General features: G+C 41.9%; 1 protein-coding gene across 4 annotated transcripts in view; it reads left to right on the top strand.

Annotated features, from left to right (window-relative positions):
* PTCD2 (pentatricopeptide repeat domain 2) overlaps positions 1 to 21,085 on the top strand; it is a 52,095-nt gene extending 31,010 nt beyond the window's left edge. For 2 of the 4 annotated variants that reach the window (XM_044267423.1, XM_044267446.1), the window contains one exon: positions 4,018 to 4,835. In XM_044267423.1, coding sequence (XP_044123358.1) covers positions 4,018 to 4,242 — 225 coding nt within the window. In that variant the 3' untranslated portion in view covers positions 4,243 to 4,835. Of the gene's footprint in view, positions 1 to 4,017; positions 4,836 to 13,972; positions 14,080 to 20,868 lie in introns of those variants that run through there. The other 2 variants (XR_006386659.1, XM_044267433.1) reach the window with 2 other exon arrangements.
* The last annotated feature ends 6,086 nt before the right edge of the window (positions 21,086 to 27,171 follow it).

The following is a 27,171-nucleotide window of genomic DNA, read 5'->3' as shown; positions in this document are numbered from 1 at the left end:
AAGCCCATCCCTCTGACCCACTGCAGGGCATCAGTTCAAAAGATGTCTTACTCTCTTTGAGCATCATTAATATCCCCTTCCCTGTGGATCTTTCTTATCAGCGAACAATCAGCTACAGTATTTCTCATCCTAAAAAAAAAAGGTCTTGGGGACCTGGGCTGCTCAGTCAGTTAAATGTCTGCCTTTGGCTCAGATCGTTGGGCTCCTCACTCCTCAGGGAGCCTGCTTCTCCCTTGGCCTCTGCCCCTCCTGCTGTTTGTGCTCTCTCACTCACTCTCTCTCAAATAAAAAAGTCATTAACAAAAAAGTCTTCCCTATTTAAACAAAAGACAAGACATGCTGTGTGTGGAGAAAGGAAGACTCAACCCCATCAAATCAGTTCTTCCCAAGTGATTGTGATTATGTAACCTCCTAATAAAAGTGCCATTGGGTTTTTTTCTCCAGTTAAGGTTTACTAGAAAGAACAAACTAACAAGAATAACTGGGAAAACCCTGTGAAAGAAGAGCAGGAAGAAGTACTAGACCTGCCAGATATAAAACCATATTAAAGTTTGTATAATTAGAACTGTGGTTTTAGGTACTAAATAGGCCAGCTAATGGAACTGTATAAATGTTTCTGCAAAACTGTAAAACAAAATTAAATAAAAATGGTAAGCAATTTCCAAAAATTGAAAGCAAAGGGAAGTGAATGAACCCATGTCTCACACTGATGGCTTAAGCACACAAAGAGGACAGGATGCCTGGTTGGCTCAGTGGGTTAAGCATCTCCCTTCAGCTCAGGTCATGATCCCAGGGTCCTGGGATCAAGCACCACATTGGGGCTCCTGAGCAAGGAGCCCACTTCTCCCTCTTCTTCTGCCTGCTGCTCCCCCTGCTTGTGCGTTCGTTCACTCTCCTCTCTGATAAATAAAATCTTTTAAAAAAGGAGGGGGGACACAAAGAAGAGTTACTGTAAGTCATTTGAAATTTAGTAATTTGTACATATATAGCTAAAGGGAAAAAACTGTAAAGAAATCATAAATTACTGGCAGCGATCAGTTTGTTAGTAATGATATTGGTGTTGTCATTTTGACTTATGAAGGGGCCTATTGCTAGCTTCTTCCTCCCTCCCTTGGCTTTTGATAGTACAGGTCCCTGCTCGAGTCTGAGATAGCAGGGTTGGTGGTAGAGCGCAGCTGGCTCCTTTCTCCCCCTCTGCCACACTGTTGCCCTCCCAGCCCCTTTGCGTTTCCACACTTCCACCCAAACTCTTCTTCCTGCTGGCAAAGGTTGCTTGTCAGGAAACTGACAGGGTTCAGTTAATTTAAAGCTCATTTCTATTATAATTCTTAGCTTTCTGTAGGTGGTGGTCCACCCAAGCCCTTTTGGAGTATGTTGTAAAAAGGCGGGGGAACTGGAAATATATACAGGTTTTAAGGGCACCTGGGTGGCTCAGTGGGTTAAAGCCTCTGCCTTCGGCTCAGGTCATGATCCCAGGGTCCTGGGATGGAGCCCCGCATCGGGCTCTCTGCTCAGCAGGGAGCTGCTTCCCCTACTCTCTCTGCCTAACTCTCTGCCTACTTGTGATCTCTCAGTCAAATAAATAAATAAAATCTTTTAAAAAATAAAAAAATAAACAGGTTTTAAAGTACACAATTGTGTATATCCATTACTGACACACTTTAGTTTTCTCAATAGCACTGATGTGAATCACTCTACTTAGACCTGGTCCATCCATATGTTGTCCCAATTACATGACTTAAGCATCCAAACTCCATATTGAAAAATATGGGTTTTTATCTGATATTTTTTCCCTCAAAGTCTGTAAGACTGATCTACTTCAAAAGCTCCACCTGTCATCGCGTGTCTTTGCTGGCTGTTGTGGGGCGGTGCAGGGAACTGCTATCGAGAAATAAGGGACTGCTCTGACTCCAGCAGCCTTTGAGCCAGCTCAGAGTATGCCTATCAGACAGTAGGTGCAGAGGGTCCCCTGTAACACTTGTGTCATACAGATGCACTGTGGGGTGTTGATACCAGCAGTTGTTAAAGACGTCTCATGTGTGGAGATCAGGTGCTGGTATACCACCAGCGGAATTTGGAGAGTTATTGATATTCTTAATTACTATGACTAAAACCACTCCAAACATCAGCTGTTGCTTCATTGACTACTTTTTTGAAACTAAACTAACAATGAAGTACAATCTCTTTTCTGCTTAAACCATAGAATGGTTCTAATGACACCATTTGATATTTGTGAGAGAGAACTGATGTGGTCTATGCATTTAGAGCAAAGTTATCTCTAGCTTGGTATATTTGCTTGGCTGCTTTGGGAAACCATATGCTTCACCTCAAGTCATTTTACCTACAACATGAGGTAGGGAATAAAGAAGCTATTCTTTTTAAGAACATAATAAAGTGCTATAAAACTTCTTACCTAAAGGTTCAGTGGGGAGCCCTTGTTTGAAAGAAGGGTATGCCAGCAGCAAATAAGGTTATGATATATTTAGAAGATGACCAGAGGATTTCTTAGAGACCTGGAATACAAGTAACTTTCATCAGAAAATGTTTACTTGGGGGCGCCTAGGTGACTCACTTGCTAAGCGTCTGCCTTTGGCTCAGGTCATGATCCCAGGTCCTGAGATTGAGCCTCACATTGGACTCCCTGCTCACTGGGAAGCCTGCTTCTCCCTCTCCCACTCCTCCTGCTTATGTTTCCCTTCTCGCTGTCTCGCTCTCTCTGTCAAATAAATAAATCTTTTAAAAAAAAGGGAGGGGGGGGAGAAGGAAAGAAAGAAAGAAATGTTAGGTTTTATCATTCCTTTTTAAAGAGAAGTTTTTTGTTTTTTTGTTTTTTAGATTTATTTATTTTTTAGAGGGAGAGAGAGAGAGTGTGTGTGTGTGTGTATGTGTGTGTACAAGTTGGGGGAGGGACAGAAAGAGAGAGAGAGAGCTGACTCACCCTGAGTAGGGAGCCTGATGCAGGGCTCCATCTCACTTCCCAGAGATCATGACCTGAGCCAAAATCAAGAGTAGGATGCTTTACCATGGGTTGTATCATTAATAAGGATTGAACTAAGTAAATGTTGATTTTGTTTACAAAGTAGCTCTGCATTATAATTTAGACCTCACCTATTTTTATAGAATTAAATAGCATTTATACACTTGGTGACTCTGATATTTATACTTTTGGTCTAAATATTTATAGTTTTTATACTTTTGGTCTCCTCCTTGCATTATATTGGTATATATCTAACAGTCCCTCGACTTGCCTATTTAGACCTTTCACAGGCATCTCACCCATGTCCAAAACAGAACTCTTGTTTTGTTCCCCCTCCAAATCTGGTCCTCCCATCTTCCCCATCTTCGTTAATGACCTCACCCATCACCAATTTGTAAAAGCCAAATTGGGAAGATATCTTTGATTCTTCCCTTTTCCTGACATCTTCAACAATAAATCCTTTCAGTTGAACCTCCCAAATATACTTGTTATACATCTATTTCTCCATCTTATATATATATTTTCCAGTTTAGACTGTCATCCTCTCTCATCTGGACTATGATACTGGCCTCCCAATTAGCCTTCACCCTCCATGTCCCTACACAGCCATTTAAACCTAAGTCAGATCATGTCCCAATTTGGACCTTCTGGTGGCTTCTGGAATGAATTCCAGAAAAGTTATACCATGTGCTATAAACCTTCACATAATTTGGCCCCACCTCCCTCTCTGATTGTCAAATTGGGCAAACTTTGTTTCCACTGCTATTTGACTCTTTATCCTGTTATGTTTCATTGTATATTATGTACCATTTGAACATCCTTTTTATGAGATACTAGGAATGATTTTCAGGTACTAATTCTGAATTTTGTGTATAGCTTGTGGAATCCATTCATACTTCTGTGTGCCCTGGTACGCTGGTTTTCATCATATAGGTATACACCGTACATTTTTATGCATTTGTATCTCTGCTTCTTGGAGGATAAGAAGAACAAAGAAGAAATCTTGCAGACATATAATGATCTGCTTTTCTTTTTCCCAGCTGGCCAAAGCGAGGGAAAAAATGAAGGATGTGCCTGCCCTTCTAGCCAGATTTGATGAGATCTATGGGAAACTGCATATAAATGGCCAGGTCACCACTTACACGTTGGATACTCTGCTCTGCCACACCCCTGGGGACAGGAAATCCCACATGATGCTGTTAAACAAGAGGACAGTCAGCCATCGGACCTTCCAGCCGCTCAATCAGTCCCTGTGGGTAGAGTAACACTTGGTTTAAACCTCCCATGGATCTGAGCTGGAAGGGGCCTGCTTTTAGTGAGTCAATGGCTTCCTAAGAAATCAGGCATTGTACTCCAGTGGATGGCATATTAACAAGCACTTGGTCTTCTTAAACTTCCGAGTGCATTGAGGACTGGTATGCTGACTGAAGAAGTTAATGTTGTGTTGCTGTGAAGATCTAAATACAATCAAGCGGAAAGTTCTGTTCCTTCAGGAAGGATACTTCCCCTATGTAAACTTCTGAGGATCTGTGAAGGAACATGGCTGTAGTCTGCAGTCCAGCTCTGGTACCAGAGTAGAACCCAGTAAGCCTCAGTGAGAAGGAATTCACCTTCGGTGGTCAGCTTCAGTGAATTTTCAGGGGAGTAATTACTTGCAGATTATACCCTTAATGAGTTCAGGACATCTAAAACCTATCGTGCCACACTGGGCAATAACCCAGGATTTTCTCATGGCTTCTGTCATCCTTTATCTGTGACCTAAAATAAGATACTTATATGGACTTGAAATTTCCACTTAAGGTTCAGTAGTGTCAACTTTTCTCAAAAACAAGAGAAATAAAATGTTCTTGAGAAAACATCTTGAGGTTGTTTTGTTTTCTCTGCAGCACAAACTAACCGAGAACTGATAGGTAAACTAAAATTTAGATGTTTACCACTGTGGTTATGGACAGGCCATGTGATTTTCAAAATAAGTGCCAAAAAATACCCCATAATGCTATCTGTATTGTTTTGTTTTTTATGTGGATCATAAATGTTTGGTTCTATAATTGTCATGTTAATGATCTTCTCTTTTCTCTTGGGATACTTTATTTTGTTTGTAAAAAGAAACGTGCCTTGACAGCAGGTTAATGCTTCCTCATCTTGGTCTGTCAAATGATGGTTTGAAACACAGCACTGGTGAGTTGTGCCTTTTGTTTCTAAAGGCCCACCTGATGTCCAACCCTCCCATCTGTCGTCTTAATGTTCTGTACACTCTTTCTTCAGTGTTGTTTCAAAAACTAAGGTTTACTTTTAACTTGATTGTTTTTCAGAGTAAAGAATTGTTCACCGAATCAGCAATTTTAGAGTAGGAGGAATGGTCTGAATCTCCTCATTGAATTCCATCATCTTTCAGGTGAAGGAAATGACTGGTGCAAATTGGTAGAACTAGTTAGAGGTGAAGCTGAGATGAAAATCCAGCTTCCTAGTCCAGTACCCTTCCCAAGAGAGCATGTTCTGTCTCTTCAGAGAGAGAATACTAGGAAAGGGCTCCCATTTATTGGGTGGCTTAGTGTGTGGCCACCGACTCCCTTCACTCTCCTCATTTATTGAATGGGGTAATCAGAACCACCTCATAGGCCTGCTGGAGAAGGGAATGAGATAATAAATGTAAAGCAAGCAGAACCGTGGGTTGTACAGAGTAAGTGCTACTAAATGCTAACTATTGTTATTATTGTCAGTAGCATTCAGAATGTGAGTACCTAGTTGAAGAATCGTATAACAAATGCGTTCTTCCTTCTGCTTATGCTCTGTGAACACTTAGCCCCTTCTAAGGAACATTCTGTGCCTTTAGAAAATCTTAATTGTATTTTTTTGTGTCCGGTGTTTGCAGAAAAAGGCATTTGGATTTCTCTATGTTCGAAGTCTGAGGGAATAATAGGGCGTGCTTCCTGTCCCCCAACTTATCTTTTCTGGCGTTCGCAAAGAGCAGTCGAATGGCTATTATGCCCTGTATGACTGTGGCCCTGGTTGTTAGCTAACAACCATTCATTAGTTTAAAAAAAAAAAATGTGAGCAATAAATAGCAGTCATGACCTTCCAAAGCCCTGCTGCTCTGAACAGCCAGTGACTATGGTGGCTCTGCTGCTGGTAAAAGCTGGGCTCTTCGACCTCTTCCCATAAGTTACGCTGAAGGGCAAGAGTACAGAGGGAGCTAATGAGCCTCATGTTTACTCCAAAAATTAATAGATGATTCTAAAGGCTAAAGAACCATCAAAGAAAAAGTTTGCTTAGTCTATAGTGAGCATTTCATTCTTCAAAATTTCATAATTTCTTTGAAAAATGGTGTTTTTTTGCAATCGATAATTTGCCTAAAGCATGTACTTATTCTGTTAATGAGAATATTTGGACAGAACATCTTATTCCCCAACTCTATTACATGCCTTTGTAGATTGTTTCATTTATTATAAAAATGTCTGCTGCTTCAAAGTCCAAAAGTCACCCTGATTGAGTCCAGCACAGTATGAGAAGGAGACAAAAAGATACCTCCTTTGTTAGGTGTTACCAGGAGAGTGTTCTGGTTCTCTCTTTTTATGTCTGAAACATGCCAGTTAAAACACCAATCGTTTTTTCATTATGGTTAGAATTGACTGGCTCGGCCAAGCAGTGCTTACTCAGTGTCTCAGGTGGTTCTTAGTCACTTGATGGCTAGGATTAGAGTCACCGCAGAGGCTTCCTCACTTAATATTTATGGCAGCTGATGCTGGGCCCTCAGCTGAGACTGGGGTCAGAACATTTACGTGTCGCTCCCTGACAACACAGTAGCTCAGTACTAGGGAGTCTCAAGAGGACCAGGCAGAACTGTTGTCACCTTTTACGACCTGGTTTCAGAGGTTCCATGGCAGCACTTCCACTCAAATCACAGGCCTGTCCAGATTCAAAGGGAGGGAGCATTCATTCCGGCTTCCATTGGTGGAAATGTCAAGGAAACACTGACATGCTTTAAACTATCAGAGACTTTTTTCCAGCAAGCTCTCTGAACTTCTTTCCCATTGCTACTTCTCTAATTAAAGCAACCATCCTCAGTCCTTTCAGCTGTCTTTACTACAACCGGTGAGATTTCCAAAACAAACTTGTCCTTTTCTGTTTAAAACCTTCTGAGGGCTCTTCACTCCCCTCTGGATAAAGCTGTCTCTTTAACGTAGTTTAAAAGGTTCTTCATAACCTGGCCCAGGTTTGCCTAGCCCACCCCATTCCTTGCTACTCCACACTTCTTCCCTCCTCAGGCCATAACTGAGGCATCTTGTTGTCTGAAAAGGCTTAACCTGCTTGCTTAACTTCAGGTTAGGTGAGCTGCCTACATAACTTGTACTTCACGTATCCTCCACTGACCATCCTCTTACCACTCTCTGTTCTTCACTAGATTTAGGTATCGTGTCTGTCTTGTTCTCCACTGTCAGCCCCATACCTAGCCTGGTAGGGATCATAGGAGAGGATGAGTTAAATACTCATTAATTCATTTTGTTAGCTGTTGGTTGTCATCATAAGCCCCTGTGAAGAGTGTTTTCTCTCCGATGCCTTCCACTCAGTCCCAAGCATTTAGACCTGATCCCAAGCTTTTGCTCAGCCGTTATGTATCCTTTCCTCCTCCCACCTAAAATGCCCTCCCTTGGGGCACCTGGGTGGCTCAGTGGGTTAAAACCTCTGCCTTCGGCTCTGGTCATGGTCCCGGGGTCAACCCCCGCATCGGGCTCTCTGCTCAGCGAGGAGCCTGCTTCCTCCTCTCTCTCTGCCTGCCTCTCTGCCTACTTGTGATCTCTGTCTGTCAAATAAATAAATAAAATCTTTAAATAAAATAAAATAAAATGCCCTCCCTCTTTATCCATCCTTTTCTGCCCATTTTTCAAGATCTAACTCATGTGTCACCTCTTCAAGCAGGCATTTCAAGCTGTAGAACTCTTATGGTTTCTCCACTCCTTCACCAAATCAATATGAAGCAGCTACAAAGGACAGGGCACTATGAAAGGCTCTTAAGATGCCACAGGGAGAAGACCTCCCTTTCCTAAAGCAGAACACTTTTAGCCTGCCGTGTTGAACTTAAAGACCTTCAGCCTAGTCATTTGCTCTTTGCTTCTCTAGATAGTACTCCTTACAGAGTGATCAAAATCCTCCTGAAGAATAGACTCTGATGAAATAGACAGATCCTGGGCAATTTGGGCTGACATTTTTGTTGACAGTGATCCAAGGAATTAATACAAAATTGAACTAATTCCTAAGGACTATTACTGAGAAAATGTAATGGAGAGGTAAGGATTCATCTGCTACAATTCAAGCAGGCAAAATTACAGCTTTCTCTATTTCTTTGCAAGCAAATAAAAACTTCTTAGGCACTCTCTACTCCTGTTGAGAACCTCAGAGAGGAATTCATGGGGAACTTGATCTTGCTTAAAGGATATTTTAAGCTTTGATTTTTTTTTTTTTCCTTTAGGCAAATCTTTGCTTTCTGGATATGTTCCTTTCACCTCTTGTTTTGATAGCCATGATGACAGCTCAGTATAAGGCGGTGGTCCTCAAACTTTAGCAAGCATCAGAGTTCTCTAGAGAGCTTGTTCAAACCGAGAATTCTAGGCCCCATCTCTCGAGTTTCTGATTCCACTGATCTGGAGCAGGGTCCAAAAATAAATGTGACTTCCTAATAAATTATCAGGTGCTGATGTTGCTATTCTAGGGACTATATTATATACCACTATTTTATGAGGAAGCTTGTATTTGTTTTATGTGCACAGGAGACTTGGATTTCAGATACTATCTCTGGGTCCTCTGGTCTCTGCTGTCACAAAGAGGGAAGAGCAGGTAAGAATGGCCTTGTGCCTGGACTCCTGAGCAAGTACCCGATGAGGTGTTGTATGTGTGCCTTTTGCCTCTACTCCTGAGGATCCTCACTCTGATGAACCACCTCAATCCCAAACCCTCTCCCCTGGAATCAATGATTCAGGAGTCCCAGATCATTATGATTTAAGATTAGTAAAAAGTGTATCTCTTTAGTGTTTTCAAATCATATATATATAATATACACACACAGAGACACATGTATACATACACACACATGTGCATACATATCCATGTAAACTAAGGCAACATGGCAGAATAGAACGGAGCTTGACAAAAATAACTCAAGATTCAAATTTACTTAATAATATTTCTGTTTACAAATTTGACATACATTATGGGTTAAAAAAAAAGTGTGGTGAGCCAAATCATTGTGAATTAATCCCCTGGTGGAAATATTTCAGAAAAGTAAAAAAGATCTTTTAAAATTATTTTTATTAACATATAATGTATTATGTGCCCCAGGGGTACAGGCTTACACACTTGACAGCGCTCACCATAATCACATACCCTCCCCAATGTCCATAACCCAACCACCCTCTCCCTATTTCCCAACCTCCAGCAACCCTCAGTTTGTTTTGTGAGATTAAGAGTCTCTTATGGTTTGTCTCCCTCCTGATCCCATCTTGTTTTGGTAAAAAAGATTTTTTAAAGGTATATGCTTTATACTACTTACGGATATTGGGGAGGGTATGTGCTATGGGAGTGCTGTGAAATGTGTAAGCCTGATGATTCACAGACCTGTACCCCTGGGGCAAATGATAATTATATGTTAATAAAAATTTTAAAAAGAGAATGTATACTTTCAACTTGACAAGATTAAAAAAATGAATCAAGGAATTACATTGGTTTAAGTGGTGTTACCTCAAAAGTACCTTGAGCAAAAATTGATATTGGAGTAATCCTGATTAAAATATTTTTGTTAACATGCATGGAGTCAAAACAGGATTTAAAAAATGCCCTCTGTTACCATGAGCTTGCATTCTGCAAGAAGAACAGACATTAAATGAGCATCTGTGGAAATGGCCACACTGTTAATGACTGGTGTGATACTTCTCACCCCGTAGATAGTAAGTGGCATGTGCCTGTTTGCATGTGCACACACTCACAAGGACCTTTTCTGATCTTCGATAGCACCGATAGTCTGTCATTCATTTTGACATGTACATTGCCTTGTGTTGTTAAAGGACTTTTTCCAAGTATATCTAGTGTCTTCTGAAGGACAAACTATCCTACCTCTGTTTTACATGACCCCAAAGTTCCTATGTAGTATAATACTATACCACAATACTAAAATGTGGCCTTAATATTTTTTGAAAGGGTGAATTAATTAATGGTAGGTTTTAGTTAATATGTATAGCCTGCTATGCTCTGCTTTCAGTATTTCACAACTTTCTCATAAACCCGCTGCTCTTTCTATCTTAGTTTTACTTGAGCCAGAGCCAAGCCCTTAAGAAGCAAGATGGCAAAGAAGGGCATGTAGGTAATGAGTGCATTAACACCCTGGCCAGAGCCCTCTTTCTTAGTTTTTCTCCATGGGGTTTTCCCCCAGTGTTTGTAGGCTCTTGGCTAATCTGAGACAGAAGTGATTTGGAAAGAAGGGAGAGTAGGGGGAGGACATACGATTTTACATGAAACTTCCCAGCTACTGGTGGAACAAGACCAGAACACTGCCAAACAGCACACCTACCCACCTGCCTACCTTACTGAGTTGATCTTCCAAGGACTGTGGCCTCCAAGAGCATCAGGGGCAACTTGACCACAGTGATTAAGGTGAGGTCTGGGAAAAAAGTCCCAGAGGGAAGAAAACCCCACATCTGGCTGGTAATCTCTGTCCTGTAGCTGAAGTACTCCAAAGCTGGGTGCTTAGGATAGAGGAAGTCCTCATTTAATTAGGCCCTGAGAGGAAAAGGCACCTGGAGTCCCCATTCATTGCTTAATTAGTATCCCTCATCTTTCCTGATTCCTTTTCCTTGCCCTAACTCAGGCCAAGCTCCTCACCCAAAAGAACATCCCCATGTCACTTAATTCCCCAGATCTCCCTCATTTCCAGGCAGCAGAACATCTTGTTGAAGTACATCACAAAAGAAGGCGTAACCCCCGCAAAGTGACTGCCCTACAACTCGAATGGATTTCGAATCCACGAATCGAAGTCACACACCTGGCAACCCAGCAGAACCTCCTGGTAGGTCCCACGGCACTCTACGGGGACACATTGTGTCGCCATTGAGTTCAAGAGGATTAAGGAGGCCTTCACTTTCATGGCTGGAAATTACTGAATTAATACCAGTTTAAAGAATACGTTCTGTCGCTGGTGGCAGGATGGCCACATGCACGTCCGAAGATAATTCAACATGAATGCTGCTCACTGAGAAGCCAGGACAGATGAAGCAACTCCACATGAGGCTTTTGGGCCACAGGGTTTATCTCCCTGTGTAAAACTGTGGAGAGCAGAGGAAATGTCATCTCCAATTTAGATGAGCACAGCCTTTTCTTTGACACACTGATGCTGAAGTAACAAGGAATTTAACAACAACAGGGCTCGGTATGGTAGGGTTTAAAAGATAAAGGCAAAAACCCTGCTAACACTTAATAAGACTTAACCATTGCCAGGCTCTATACAAAGCACTTCATATACAGTATCTCATTTAACCCTCAGGAAAACCCCATTTCACAGATGAGGAAACAAACTCTGAGAGGTTAAGTTCTTGGCCATTGATGTAATAGCCGGGAGTGGGCACGCACAGATGGTCTGATGCCAAAGCTCACATTGTTAACTCTGTCTGTGTATTGTTGTGCCCAGATGGTGGCTCTGTGTGTGTGTGCGTGCGTGTACATGCTCATAGGTGCGCTTTTCAGGAAAGTTTGTGCTATTGATTCAGCAGAACCTTGAAGGGGCCACTCAGTAAAAACAGTTAAGGTATATATGCATGCACACAGACATACATATAATATGCATACGTTACATGTACAAAGAAACACATATATATATACTTAATGTTTGTGTATGGTGTATGTTTGGATTTTTTCAGTAATCCCTCCCTGCCTTCATGCCTTGCTTTTATCACTGGTATGCAGCTGAATAACTTAAGTAGACAGCAGAGGGCGCCCAGAGTCACTATTTTTAAAAAAGTGTTAGTTTTTGAAAGCATCTTCCATTTCGGGAATTCAGAGAGAACAGAGGTCCACAGTGCAGTCGAGCTGGGAAAGGTAGATAGACCTCAGGGAAGATAGAGAATGCTGCCTCACTCAAATTGGAGAATTACCGTGTTGAAAGGGTGTTTTTAGAAGAGAGAAAACAGGATGACCCTCTGTAGATAGCATTCTGATGCATGTGTGTGTGGGGGTGGGGAGCACATGCTAGATGTTTCATGGAAAAATATCCTCAGCTCCTTATGAAAGAAAAAGAATGAGCCTTTGTCTCACTTGCGAAAGTTTCCTCCTAAATTAAGAATAAAGAACCCAGAATGAATTGTTTGCAGTTACTTACTAAAATCATACTGATCTGTTAGAGAAGTGAAAAGGAATTAGGCTCTAAATTATTTAAATTATTTGTTCTGTCTTTCTACCCTACTCAAATCCATCAAATCGCAGCAACCAATCTCCTCCAGCCATCATCATGGAGTTACTAAGTCTTGGAGATTTCTCCTTTAAAATAAGGAAGACTTCAGTATCCTGGTATATTTATCACTGCCCATTTCTAGAAATAGGTCAAAGATCACCTTTTCATTATCACAAACCTTTAATATGCATTGGGAATTCACAGAATACTAATTATTACGGTGGGATAGGGAATTCTGGTAAAGGATGTCCCTGACAGACACCCAAGCCTGGGAGGAGGGGAGTGCAGATGTTCTTGCTCAAGATGACTTGTTCATGAGTATACAATAGATAACTCTCAGGTTACCACCAAAAGTACCTAGAGGAGGGGTGCCTGGCTGGCTCAGTCGTTAAGCATCTGCCTTCAGCTCAGATCATGATCCCAGAGTCCTGGGATCAAGCCCCGAATCAGGCTCCCTGCTCCACAGGGAACCTGCTTCTCCTCTCCTACTCCCTCTGCTGTGTTCCCTCTCTTGCTGTCTCTCTCTCACTCTCTCTCTCTCTGTAAAATAAATAAATAAATAAAATCTTTTTTAAAAGTACCTAGAGGAGTTTCTGTGCAACTGAACATCCTATAACAACTGATGGGGATAAAATAAACTTTGAATGATTCTGAATGTGGCCCATGGAGTTGGTATGGCATGGGCACAACAGCTCAGGGACATAGGTACTGAAAAATAAAAGGCATGGGTAAGAATCCTATAGTCCGTGCTATCCCATACTCTCTTTGATTTTTCTCACTTATGAAATGAAATACTCCTGAAGCAACTGCTGGATGGACATTTTGTCCTCTAGGAGTCTGGAGTGGACGTGGCCAGGAATAAGTCTTTATTTACACTCTGTATTAGCAGGCTTTGATCCCATCAGGTGTTGCAGGCAGAGGGAAGACCATATGAAGGAAGTGTCCCACTACATTGCCCAGGGTGGGGGTGATCTCACCATGACATAAGGCCTATACTGCTGATAAAGAATTGGTAGTATGGGGGCACCTGGGTGGCTTAGTGGGTTAAAGCCTCTGCTTTCGGCTCAGGTCATGGTCTCAGGGTCCTGGGATCGAACCCTGCATCGGGCTCTCTGCTCAGCGAGGAGCCTGCTTCCTCCTCTCTCTCTGCCTGCCTCTCTGCCTACTTGTGATCTCTGTCTGTCAAATAAATAAATAAAATCTTTAAAAAAAAAAATGAATCAGTAGTATGAAGTTCACTCAGGCAAGATCTGTTTTTGACAAGGTTGAGAGCTAAGCAGTTAACCAATGAACCAACTGGTATGAATGGCAGCTCTGGACTTCTATATCCCTGACCTTCCATAACCTTTATTATCCTCTTTGAGTCAAAATCCTAACCTCAGTGGACCATGGATCTGGACCAAAAGTATAAATCTTTTATTCATGTGGATCATTTGGGTTTATTTTTAAAATCCTTTTTTTCTCCTCCAAACCATCTCAGTCTTACATTTCACTTTCCATTTGTGGGCATGGCTTATAAGTTACTGATTATTTCATACTTTTAAGTTATTATTTCATACTTTCAGGTGTAAAACATCTGGAAAGATAGGAGGAAACAAAGATAACCAGCACACCATTGCTACTTTAACTAACATATCTCCTGACACCGTATGGAAGATTCTGAGATAAATAGGTAAGAGGAGTCCCCATGTGTCCGAGTTAAAGTTTTGATAGGTAAACCCAGCTAGAGCAGGTTGGGTGTGATTTTGCCTTTCTCACATTTCAATGGACTAATGCCTTATGATTTTTTTTTTCCTCCTGAATTCTACTTCCTCTTTCTTCTTTCTCTGTTCTTGTATTTTGTGTCTTCCCCATCATTTTATTCATGCTTCTTCTTTGAAAAAAATATTTTAGATCCCTTTTTTTGGGCTCTTTGGTGACAGAGTCTAGCTTCCTGTGTCCTCACTCTTTCACTCACTGACTCAGAGTGGAGGCTGCTTTACTGGAACTTAGGAGAAACCTCAGGTTCATTTTCAGTCCTGCTTTCTCCCTAGCATAAAGTTCTAATTTCAAGGGAGAAGTTCTGAATGGGCCATATTGAGAAAAGCAAGCAACAAGCCTAAAAACTCGTGCTCTTCACCAACTCCTCCTAGGCTATATTCTGTAGAAAGGTAACAAAACCATCTGAAGCTGCCCATTTGCTCCCCAAATACAACTCCCATGCCCAGAGTCTTATGCAGCCTTCAACGTGAGTTAAGTCCTTCAAAGAAGGGCATCGGCAAGATTCACCAGCTAAAATTTTCTTTAACAGGAACCCAAGGTACATTACAACTTTCTCAGTTTGTTCAACAGAGAATATTTAGCAAGTGTCCGTTTTCCTGGAAAACAGAACAGATTAGAAGTAACACAATGTGTGTGCCAGTTCAACATTTCCAAACCTAATATTCAGATACCTACCAACAACTCTGAAATTCAGATCCAAGTTTAAAGTCCAACTCTGGGATTACATCCTCCATCCTCTGTTATAGCTTGGAAGATGCTTATTAGCACAAAATTAATATTATTCCATCACTTTCATCTTTATTGTTTTAAGCTGAAGTACCCAAATTGTATTCATCCATTCATCATAGGAGTTGGTCTGATTAGCTCATTTTTAGAAAGTGATAAATGAATAGAAGATGCTCAATCAGACCTGTGGGTAGAAAGTCAGACTGTCTGTGCAGGAGATTAGGGGAAATCGTACACCTAATAAAGACAACAATGGGAAAAGAATGAACCACGATGCTCATTATGACTCAGTTGACAACACTTTTAGGTAAAGTCCACACTGTTTGGAAAGCACATTTTCATCCCTGGTGTCAAAACTTCCAAAAGCACATAGAAAAGTAAAAAATGCTGGCCTATGATAAGTTTGTCAAGGGTTGTTTTGGAAAGCCCTGCAGTATTTAATGAAAATGAAAATGCATTTCATTTCTTCATCTTGTCTATCAGAATCCCTGTCCAAAACAATCAGTAAAAAGGAAGGAAGACCGGCTAACAAAGAGGGAGCCCGTAGCTGGATTTGTTCCCATCAGATCCAAGAAAACCAACCACATCAAGTTGCTAAAGAGATTTACCCACTGACAAGGACAATAGCACAGCAGCATTTGTATCATATTCCCCACAGTTACTAGGCTGTTGTGGCTCAGATTTTGAGAAATTTAACCTGCATGTAAATGTGTGACAGGGCTTTCCTGACAACCTGTAGTTCAACAAAGACCAGGAAGTGAAACTGTCATTATCACCACAAGGTTTCTTTTACACCAGTTTTCATAACTTAGAGAGGCACCTTGCTGCTTACTCTCTGCCCTGTTTCCTTCATCTGTACTCCTCTGCCTTACCTCAACATGAAGAAAAGGAAGTGCTTGTTTGAGGGGTGAAAGGTCTCAGGAATTGACTCTGACCCCTGGGGAAAAGGAAGGGATATGCCTAAGATTCAGTACCCTCCCATTTGCCCCAAAACACTGAGCTGGAGCCCCAGAAACCATTGTCTTAATGACAATACTTTGTATACCAAAGATGTCAAAGTCCTAGAAGGGCTCAAGAATACCATTTGATAACGTTTGATTTGGAGTTTCTTAAGTAACTTAAGCAGCACTTAAGACCATGGACCGTGAAGTCCAAACTTTATCCCAACCACAGATGACTGACAGAGGGGCTGACAGGAGACTAAAATCCAAGGCTGCTTCATCCTATAGGAAGTGCCTTTTCCTAATTCACCCAAATCCACCATTGGACAAGTGAGGGGTGGATGTCAAGTCACCCTGACCTCTTCTTATTGGTTACTCCCTCTCTCAAAACCTCTACAAGCTTCTCATCACACAGAATCAACTCCAGGTCCACATGGTAACACAGTCTGGTCCCTTTCACCTCTGCAACCTTAGCTCTCTTACTTCCCTTGCTTGCCTCTTTCATGACATACAGGCCTTCTTACTGGCCCAGGAGACCCCAGCACATTTGTACCTCAGAGCCTTTGCACTGGCTGGTCCTCTGCCTTGCTCCCTCACTTCATTCAGATGTCTGTCAAGTGTCATCTCAGACAGGCCTTCCCTGACTAACTTTACACCTTCTTTCCTCTCTATTCCTTTTCCTTCTTCTTTTTTTTTTTTTAAGCACTTACTATTTGAATTATATATTTATTTGTTTATTATTTGACTTCTCTCCAAAACAGAGGTTGAAAAACTAGTCCGAGGGCCAAATCAAACTTGCTACCTATTTTTTTAAGTAAAGTTTTATTGGTATATAGCTACTCTCACTCATTTACATATTGTCTTTGACTATTTTCACACTACAACTGTAGAGTTGCGTGGTTACAATGGAGACTGCATGGTCCACGAAGCCAAAAATATTTACTATCTTGCCAACCCTCACTCTAGAATGTAAACCCTATGAGGACAGGGGATTGATGTCTTTTGTTCACTCCTGTCTCTCCAACATTCATATTGCTTGGCACTCAGTAGGTACCTGATAAATTTTATTAAATGATTGGGCATATGGATGAATGAGTATCCAAACATATCTGGAAAATGATGTTCTTAATTCAGCAATTATTGAGCACCAGCTTGTGCCAGGCATTGGACTCCATGCAGAGGATACCAGATGAGAGACCAGTAAATTAAATGGTGCCAGAAGGAACGGCACATTCTTCACAACAGTTATTACAGGAGCCATAAAGAAAGATAACTGGCCAAGGCATCTAAAGACAGTGATCCCAAAAAATGAGTTCTCCAAGCTAAGAAAAGTGTGAAAGGCATTGCATATGAAGGGTAAAAATGTAATGGTCCAGAGACAGGCATTTAAATGAGAGTAGTCGTCTGAGGGATTAATAGTTTGTGGGTTATATGACAGTTGTTTGAAGGGGATTTGAATAATTTTATTTATGGGTGTGAATAATCACTCTCCTCCTCTTTCTGACTCTTATTCCTTTTGTTGCCATTTAAAATTTGAGGGAAAATAATGATTCTCTTCAAAAAGGCTACCATTTTCCTGCAGATGTTTTTGGCCCAACCCAAAACACATTAAATGTGTTTTTTGGAGAGATGTCTCAGATACGTTATATCAAGATAGCTCACCTTGGCACTATTGACATTTGGACCAATAATAATTGTGTTGTTGTGGAGGTGTCCTGTGCGTGTAGGACATTTCACGTCATCCCTGACCTCTACATACTAGATGTCAGTAGTACTCTTACAGTGTGACAATCAAAACTGTCCCCAGAGATCACTAAATGTCCCCTGAGGGGAGAGGGGGGCAATATCGCCCTCTTGGTAACCACTGCATTAGACAGTGCCAGTCACACACACTGGACAACCTGAAGATAAAATGTGTTAATTTTTGTAAATTTGTGTAAATTACAAATACTGGATGCAGGGGGATTTTGAAAGCCTAAGGCACTTGAGCCTCTGGAATAAAAACTGCCTGTTGTTTTTTGTCTCCAGATGATCACCCAACATGGTTCAAGTAACTATAGAATTAGAAAGATAAGCATTAGCTTCTTCTTCACTTGGTTACCCTCATGCCATATTGTCTACGGAGTCATGGGGTCTGGGCTATGCTGAAACAGGCCAAGTTAAATATGCAGTCGGACAATAGAACCCACCTACACCCATGCTACTCTGAACGCACCCGATTTGTCTGACCTCGGAAGCTGAGCAGGGTCAGGCCCGGTTAGTGCTTGGGTGGGAGAACAATAGAACCCTACTCAGCAGTAAAAAGGAATAGCTATTGGTAAATGCAGCCACACGGATGAGCCTCAAAGGCCTGGTGCTGAGGGAAAGGAGACAGCCTCCAAAGCTTACATACTTTCTGATTTCATAGATATGACTTTCTGGAAAAGGCAAAACTATCGGGAGCACAGATTAGTGGTTACCAGAGGTTGGGGTGTGGAGAGTTGTGACCACAAAGGGACAACATGAGAGTTTTTTTAGTGCATGTTAGTGAAAAAAAATAAAGAGTAGTGACTGAAGAATGACGGGCTTTTAATACTTAATACATGTCTTCTTCTAACCACAATGAAGCCTTCAAAGCCATATTTTAAAGCCATAAACCATTTAAATACTGGGCAACACGGCCTTGACCACCAGTAATGGGAGCGTTCCAGGGGAAAGGGGCAAGCAGATAATCTGGAACCAAATGATGAGCTTTAGCTTCCTTGCTTCAATTCCTCTTTCACTTTCCATAGAACAAGGTAATCTTCACTTCCCAATCCAGGGTTGCCAAATTTCACCCTAGAATTGCTTGGGCCTCCCTAGGCAGAAGAGAGAAAATACTTCAAAACGTGATGTATATGAGAACAGGCTTACCGGCGTCCTTTGAGGTGTATAACATTGTAGCAACACGACAGTATTGTGTAGTGATAAAGGAGAACCTAAGAAAGTATGGGGCTCACTTTCCAAGGCTCCAGGCGAGAGAAGGAACAGAGAACATAATGAAATGAAAGTGACTTGATTCTCAAATAGATCAATATCCTGTTTTATTATTCATATGAATAATGACATGAGACTCATGTGTACATGAAATAATCACCATTTCTGAAGAATTCTGTACTCACCTGAAATATGGAGTCTGTTCATCTATGATGATGGGGCCCAGGGTATATATGGGAAGATAGTAGTGACCCTAGTCTAGAATCTGCCCCATGAGCGTCCAGTTTGGGGTAAAGATATTCAGCATGCCTCTCTTTCAGGGGGACTGCGGGCTGTGGTTTACCTACATATGAAAGGACTGTTCACAAGAAAATGTTGCACATGTGCTTATGTAATCATAATAGTAGACCATAGGACTATCATGTCAGAAATGAATGTGCTTGACTTCTCAGAGAATGAAATGCATGGCAACAGGGAGAATCGGAGAGGGTCATCCGCCTGATATTCATCCTGAAAGTGACACGAAGCACAGATGATGTCACAGTCACAAATATTATACTTCTTTCTCTTTGCCCATCATCATCCATTTGCAGCAACATGACTTCAGAGGGACAATTGCAGTGTCTCTAAATGGTTTCAGAGATAGCCTTGTACACCAAACATCCTTAGGAGCTGTTGATTCTTTTTCCCCTTGGCTAAATATAACTGTGAATATGAAGTAAAAAATGACAGCTGCTCTGTGTGGGTAGGGTGAGGATAGGACAGGGTGACACAGGTAAGAATACATTGCAGAAGAACTGGCTCATGACTTCAGTCTTCTTAAAGGCAGAGCTTTGAACTTTTTTCATTTTATATCTTTTAGCTTATTTGATCATCACCATTACTCTCCCTCCCTCATGATGTAAGGAAGTATTACTTAATGCCCATTTAACAGAAACTAGAACAAAGGCATATGTCCATTAAGAATTCCCCAGAGGGGGGCGTCTGGATAGCTCATTTGTTGGGCATCTGCCTTCGGCTCAGGTCATGATCCCTGGGTCCTGGGATAGAGCCCAACATCAGGCTCCCTGCTCAGCAGGAAGCCTGCTTTTCCCTCTCCCACTCCCCTGCCTGTGTTCCCTCTCTCACTGCGTCTCTCTCTGTCAAATAAATAAATAAAATCTTAAAAAAAAAAAAAAAAAAGATTGCATAGGGGATTAGTGGAAAAGTAAGGTGTAAAACCTGTCTCCTGATTCTGGACCCCAGGGCTCCATTTGGTAGGCCATATTGTAAAATGTCATCCAGTTTTACCAAACATAGACCAAAAGCAGGAGTTAAGGATGGTTACCCTCTGTAGGAATCAGTGGAAGTCCTCACCCCCATCCTCCCCTCTACCTGAAGGTAGTAATGCGTCCACAGTTGAGAAAGTGCCTGATTCCTTTGAAGATGCATCTCAAGCATCAAGCCTACAAGAAGGGCATTCCTACCCACAGTAGGGTATTCCCACCCTACCTATTCCTTCCTTGGTTGAGTCCTGCCATACCTTAAATACAGTGCTATCTTTGTGCATGTAACTTTCATGTGCCTTGGGGCCTGGGTCTTGCTGTTCTTAGATTCCTACAGCCTACTACCCGGCCTGTTTCATAGGAGGCACGCAATGCTTATATGCTAAAAGAAAGGCATGGCACGGGTTTAATTCTTTAGAAGTGCAAATAAAGGGCAAGCTGCGCCTGAAAAAAACCTTGCAAAAGTCATTTACCCTCTCAAAGCCTCAGTTTCTTCATCTGTAAAATGAGGATAATTAGAAAACCATAACCCTCAAGAACTGTTGTTTATAAAACACTTGGCAGGGAGCCTGTTTCACAGCAAGCTCTTGGTACATGGTAGCTCTCTGTGGTAGCCAGCCTCCAAGACGGCCCCCAGTGACTTTCACCTCCTAGTATCCTAGTGTCCTACTTCCTTCTCACAGGGAATAGGGCTGACTATGCGACCAGTAGGACATCAGAGGATTGACAGTTAGGCTTATGAGTCTGGGTCACAAAAATTATTGAGACTTCTACCTTGTTCTCTCTTGGATCACCTGCCCTGGGGGGAGCAAGACATCATATCATGAGGACACTTCAAGCAGCCCTATGGAGAAATACATGTGGTGAAGAATTAGGCTTCCTACCAACAACCAGCATCAAGTCACCATCCATATGAACATGCCATCTTGGACACTGATCCTTCAGCTCCAGTCAAGCCTTCGGATGATGTATCCCTGGCCAACATCTTGACTGCAACCTCAAGAGAGACCTTGAGCCAGAACCCCCTGATTAAGCAGCTCCTGGATCCTGACCTACAGAAATTGTGTGAAATAAATGCTCATTATTTTTTTAAGCTGGTAAGTTTGGGGCTAGTTTGTTACAGAGCAACAAGTAAATAACACACTATCATTGTAAATTGTTGTAGTATGAGTATCAATAAAGAGAGAAGTGCCACACAGTCAATTCTGGTTCTCGATCAGCCTGAGATCACAAGAGCTAATGGGTAAGGAAGGCTGGTTTTAACCAAATTAGGCCTTGTCCTTACCCCATACTGAAGAGGTAACCAAGATAGACATTCTCAGCAACTCACCTGAGGCAAGTATGAAGGTCCCGTTGGTGTTATTTGCCACATTAGACAAACATCTGGAGAATATCACTAGACCCTGAATCAGATATTCTAATGTTATTTAATTGTGACAGGCATGTAGATCATCTCTCTAAATAGTGGGACAATGCTGACCCCAAGAGCTAATCTTAGACTCTGTTTTCTCTCCTCTACCCCAACCCTGTAGCATACCACCCAGACTTGTCCCTTTCTTGTGTTTTCCTTCCCCAGTCTTTTATACCACAAAACTTTGATGAAAATGGCGATGACTTTAAAGGAGCAACATTTCACTGAATATTGAGAAACACTCATTTTTTTCACTCTACCAGGCCTTGTTGATATTTAAAGCTTGGTTGATGGTCATAAAGATATTTGGCTCTGAGCTTTCAGATGGTTGAGTTACTGTAACTCTAAACTTCAAGTGCCTCCCTTTCCTAGTTATCCCCAGTATCTTCCTCAAGGATTTGCTAGTGCTATTAGACTGTTCTGTTTCTCAGTAAATGCTTTCATTCTTTACTGCAGTCCCCAATTCTCCTGTAGTCCCTGACTGCTCAGTTACTCCTGAAACTAGAGGTTTGTATCTTAATCCCTACCCCAAGCAAAAACAAAAAACAACAAACAAAACTTTTCCAGATAATTTTGAATTGTGTGACCCTTGAGTGACCATAGTCTTTGAAGGCCCCTTGAGGCCATCACTATGTAGGAATTTACTAGGTTCCTGGACAGGAAGACATAGCTCTCTGTTGTACTCAAAAGCATTCCTTGAGTATGAAGAATGCATGTCTCAAGATGGGGAATATGAGCTATGGCCCTCCTTCACCTCAGAGAGTTTTTTGCCTTCTTGGAGTTCCTCTTCTTGCCAAGAGTTTGGCATGGACACAATCCCCTCTCTTTGTTCAAGAATCCCCAAATTCCCACTGTTTCTCAGGGAGCTTAAACGCCTATCATCAACCGACCTACTGTGGCCAGTCTGCCCTGGATCCTGGAATTCCTAAAGATACGAATCATAGATATGACCATCACAACTCCCCTGGATTTGAACCAGATACCAACAGAACTGTGCACAAAGCTTATCTGGACTAACTCCATTATGTTGAATAGATCCTATTTTTTACAGTTCTTACCTAAAACTCTTTTAACCCTTCCATCTACCCAATCTATCTGTGATGGGATCAAGAGGAGAAAATGGTGATCCTAGCCTCCAGACCACCTTAAGGAGTTGGTTTAAGGATCACCCAGCATCTGGCCTTCTTCTATATCTGACAGCAAAGCCCTGTGACAGGATGGCCAGTGCCTGCTTTCACATCCAGAGAGTCTCCTGAAAATGCAGCTTTTTTTGGTAATCCACAGGTTTTATATTGTCTGAAACATCAAATGACCTATGCTTTAAGCACCAGAGAAGGCATGAGTTGACTTCGGCACTTGGCAGAGAAACCATTGGGTGAAGAGTGTGTCCTTGGAGTTGTTAAATAGAACTTAAAATTTTAACAACTCACCTCTGCTTTAATACTGACTGCTACTATGACAGGATGAAAATTCTCAGTCCCTAAACTTTAGGAAAAAGTATTCAGTGTTGGCTTCTAGCATAGTGCTTTACACATGGAGGGTGGCCAGTTAAGGTTTTTGATTTGGTTTCATTAATATTTCATTGAGTGGGAGGAATCACCAGTTTAACTTTTGCACAGAGGACTTCTTCCTCTGTTTTGTCAAGGTTGTAAGTTTGTTTTATGACTTGAGCTATTTCAGGGAAGAGAGGCTCCAAGTTTAGCCTGGGGCAAAAGGAAAGGGCAGGTCAACCTGTCACCATTTTTATCCACTGGGCTTCCACCTATATTATTACAGGACCCCTTGGGGTCTAGGGGTTAAACTACCTCTCCTTCAGTCTTCTCAGCGGTAAAACTGACAAACAAACTCACCTCCAAAATTATTGCTTAATATCTAGGGACAGAAAGACTCATTTCTTTGCCAACATTGTGTTGTTGGCATGCCCCAACTTTATAAATAGCCTTGATAGCTGTAAAAGGCAGTGAAGAAAATAAAATGTACTGATTTTCACTCTTCCCAAGACAAATCCACGAGTAGCTTAGCCAGATTGCCTGCAACTTCTCGTAAATAATTTCACGGTAATTTTACTATAGAAAAGAAAAAGGAGAAATAGAAGGTAAAGTCCTAGGAACTTCTCCTTTGTCTTAGTCGTCCATCTCTTCTCACACTTGGAGTGACAGGAACAGAGAACAAGGATGGAAATGGTATGATTGATACATATACAAAATCTCACCAGTGGTTAAGACTTTCAGGGGAAATTTAGACCACAGCCTCAGCTTCCCAGTGCTCACTACCCTTTGGAGTAGTTCTGTTTTTAAAAATAATAATTTAAAAAATGCAACACTTGGAAGCTTCTGATTAGATATATTTTGAGAGATGAACAGCATTTCTCCCCATCAAAGATGATGCTTAGTTCCTAGAGGACTAACATTTGCAAGCTTGTGATTGTTACAGAGAAGAGGAGGAGATAGAGGACTTGAAAGGGGTCCCTGCTTAAGACGATGAGGCCAGCTATGAGTCATGGCCTAAGATTACAGGGGCCTATTGTAGCTATGCATGCCTAAATCACCTCGAGTCTTTTCCTATTCCAATCCTTCTGACACCTGTCTCCAGACTAATCCTTCTAATCTAAACAGCTGTCTTGGTCACGTCATGCTTCACCGTTAGTGACTCCCCAAGGCCTCCAAAAATGTCAGCTACACCCTAGGCTGGCCTTTATATTGTGCAAGAATCTGGCTGCCTCTGACATTTAATCTCCATCTCTCTCCTACAGGAATCTGCCACTCCTGGCGAGAGTCTCTGCATCACTTCCTATTTGCCTGCCTCTATACCTTAACTTGTGATGGTCTCTATTCTCTTCACCTAGAATAGCCTCCTTTTCCCGCCCCTTCTAAACATCCAGCTTCAAGGTCTGTTACAAAGAGATTCCAGGGGTGCCTGGGTGGCTCAGTGGGGTAAAACCTCTGCCTCCGGGCTCAGGTCATGAACTCAGGTCTTGGGATTGAGCCCCGCATTGGGCTTTATGCTCAGCGGGGAGCCTGCTTTCCCCTCTCTATCTGCCTGTCTCTCTGCCTGTTTGTGATTTCTCTCTCTCTCTGTTAAATAAATAAATAAAATCTTTAACAAAGAGATTCCAAAGATTTAGAATTAAGTAGATTTGGGTTAAATTCTAGCCCTATTACCTGTTTGCTGTGTGTCATTGGGCAAGTGTCTGATCTTCTCTGAATCCCTGCTTCTTCAACTACAAAATGAGAATGTTCCTACCAGGTTCATGGTAAAAATTCAGGGAAGACTAAGTCCTTTTTTCTGCATATCTACCCACCTCCAGGCACTCTCCCAAGGTCTTAATTCCTATCAAGTGAGCCATAAAATATGGTTGATATACGAGAATAAGAATTTATCAAAGAATGGGCCAGGTCAGGAATGTAAAAATCCCAAGACACTCTCAGGACAAAGCTCAGAGGCCAAGGTGCATGGGTGCATTTTCTGGCAAAGACACATGGAAATTTCAGTTCCAAGGGAGTGGAACCCAATACAAGTACTTGGAAAAGAGCCAACCAGATCATAGTTGGGGAATTATAAGTATTGACAGAACTCACTGTTAGGTAACTGAAAGAATTTCTGAATAACACATTTTTATAATTCCCCCCAAACTGACAAAAGACATCAATTAACATTCACTTCCATGATACATGAATCTTCACTAAAAAGAAGAAAAAAGCAGAGGCATTAGATTCCTCAGCCCCTTTGAAAGAAATTGACCCACTAACAGACCCTAAATTTGGCAGGCAATGCCATGTGATGGCACCTTTCTTTATCCATAATCCACTGGCACTGGGATGGGCAAACTGACCAATGGGCAGCCAATCTCATAATCTGGAGGGTATACAACTAATGTTCTAGTGCAACAAGATGAGCTAAGCCACTCAGATCCCATATCTTTCAGGAACTGGAACTAGGAAACACAGGGGGCATGGGGCTATGTCAACAAGAGAAGAAATGGTGAGGATGTCCTGGGAGCAAGTCAGGGACATGGTAAGCAAAAGCCACGAGCGAGCCAGAGTTAAGAAAGTTCAGAAACTCCTGATAAGTAGAATCAGCCAATTTAGCAGAGAGACAGGAGAACTGAGCACAAGCACAAAAAGAAGCAAGAAGCCATAAGAAAGGGTTGGAGAGAGCCATGGGTCACTGGAGCTGACCAGTTCCTCAGGCTGTTGCAGTCTTTGGAGTTGTCTCAGTTCCTACAATAAAACCCCCATCTCAAGCTAGCTTACACCATATACCTTACAAACAAAAGAACCTAGCTTAAACAGTAGGAAAGCAGTGAAATATATTAATACTTGAAGAAAATAAATACACATACTCTGAATATTCACACTATTCCATAAGGAAAAAGGACCAGTAGGACCAGTGAGGAGGATTTATTTTCAATAAGACAAGGTGGAGGGTTAGATTACCTTAAGCGGCAGAGAATAACATCTCAGAGCACTGGCAGCAAGCAGTCTCATCACTTCACTTCTAAGAGAAACCACCACAATCTGACACTGAAAAATGTCCCCACCAGCTCTGAGGACTAGGACCATCCCTGGTGCAGGATGCTGGGGTTATTTGGAAGAGAGAGCCATCTTTGGTAATGACAAAGCCTGTCATCTGTGCCATGTGATTAGTGATCCTGAGCAAGTCACTTCATCTCTGTGAGTCTCAGTTTCCTTCCCTTGCGACATATGATCACTAAAGTGACTTCTGGAATTAATAATACATAAATCTTTTTTCTTTTAAGATTTTATTTATTGGGACACCTGGGTGGCTCAGTGGGTTAAGCCTCTGCCTTCGGCTCAGGTCATGATCTCAGAGTCCTGGGATGGAGCCCCGCATTGGACTCTCTGCTCAGCAGGGATGTTGCTTCCCTCTCTCTCTCTTCCTGCCTCTCTGCCTACTTGTGATCTCTGTCTGTCAAATAAATAAATAAATAAAATCTTAAAAAAAAAAAAAGATTTTATTTATTTGAGAGAGTGAGAAAGAAACAGAGAGAAGGAGCAGGAGGAGGGGGAGGGGGAGGGGGAGAAGCAGACTCCCCACTGAGCAGGGATCCCGATGTGGGCCTCAATCCTGGGACTTCAAGATCATGACCTGAGCTGAAGGCAGATGCTTAACCAACTGAGCCACCCAGGTGCCCCAGTATGTGAAACTTCTAAGTAAAATCCTTCCTCCAGTTAGATAAGAAAAAGAGACAGCCTAGAAGAAAAAGAAAGATTCTGGACCAGGAGTCAGGAAACGTGGAGCTCTGTTCCGCTACTCCTTTGCTGGGCAAGCTCAGGCAGCACACATGACCCTTCCATCAAAGGAACTGGTCTGTGCATTATCAAAAGGGTATTTTCATTCCAAATCCCATGATTCTGTGATCTCTAAACATCTCAAATCGGTGACTCCAATGCCTCCTTACATTTGTATTTAAAATTCCTTACCCTGTTTTTCTTCCTTATCCCTGATGATCCAGACAGCAGCCTGGGATAATATTCTTAGGAACACTTACTATTTCAGTTTGTCCAGCTACAGACTAAGTATAAAGAAGGTTGGGGGGAAATCTGCTGTTTTTCAGTCCAAAGCTCATTGGAACAGACATGTGAACTAATTTGGATTTCTAGTGGCACAAATTCTCCTGGTTGCTGATGGAGAACTGTGAAATCTAAATAGGAAGACAGACCATCTTCAAAAGGAAAGATGTG

Source organism: Neovison vison, chromosome 1, assembly GCF_020171115.1.
Source record: "Neovison vison isolate M4711 chromosome 1, ASM_NN_V1, whole genome shotgun sequence".
Classification (NCBI taxonomy): Eukaryota; Metazoa; Chordata; class Mammalia; order Carnivora; family Mustelidae; genus Neogale; species Neogale vison.
The sequence above is the reverse complement of the archived record's forward strand: the minus strand, read 5'-3'. Positions and strand labels throughout refer to the sequence as shown.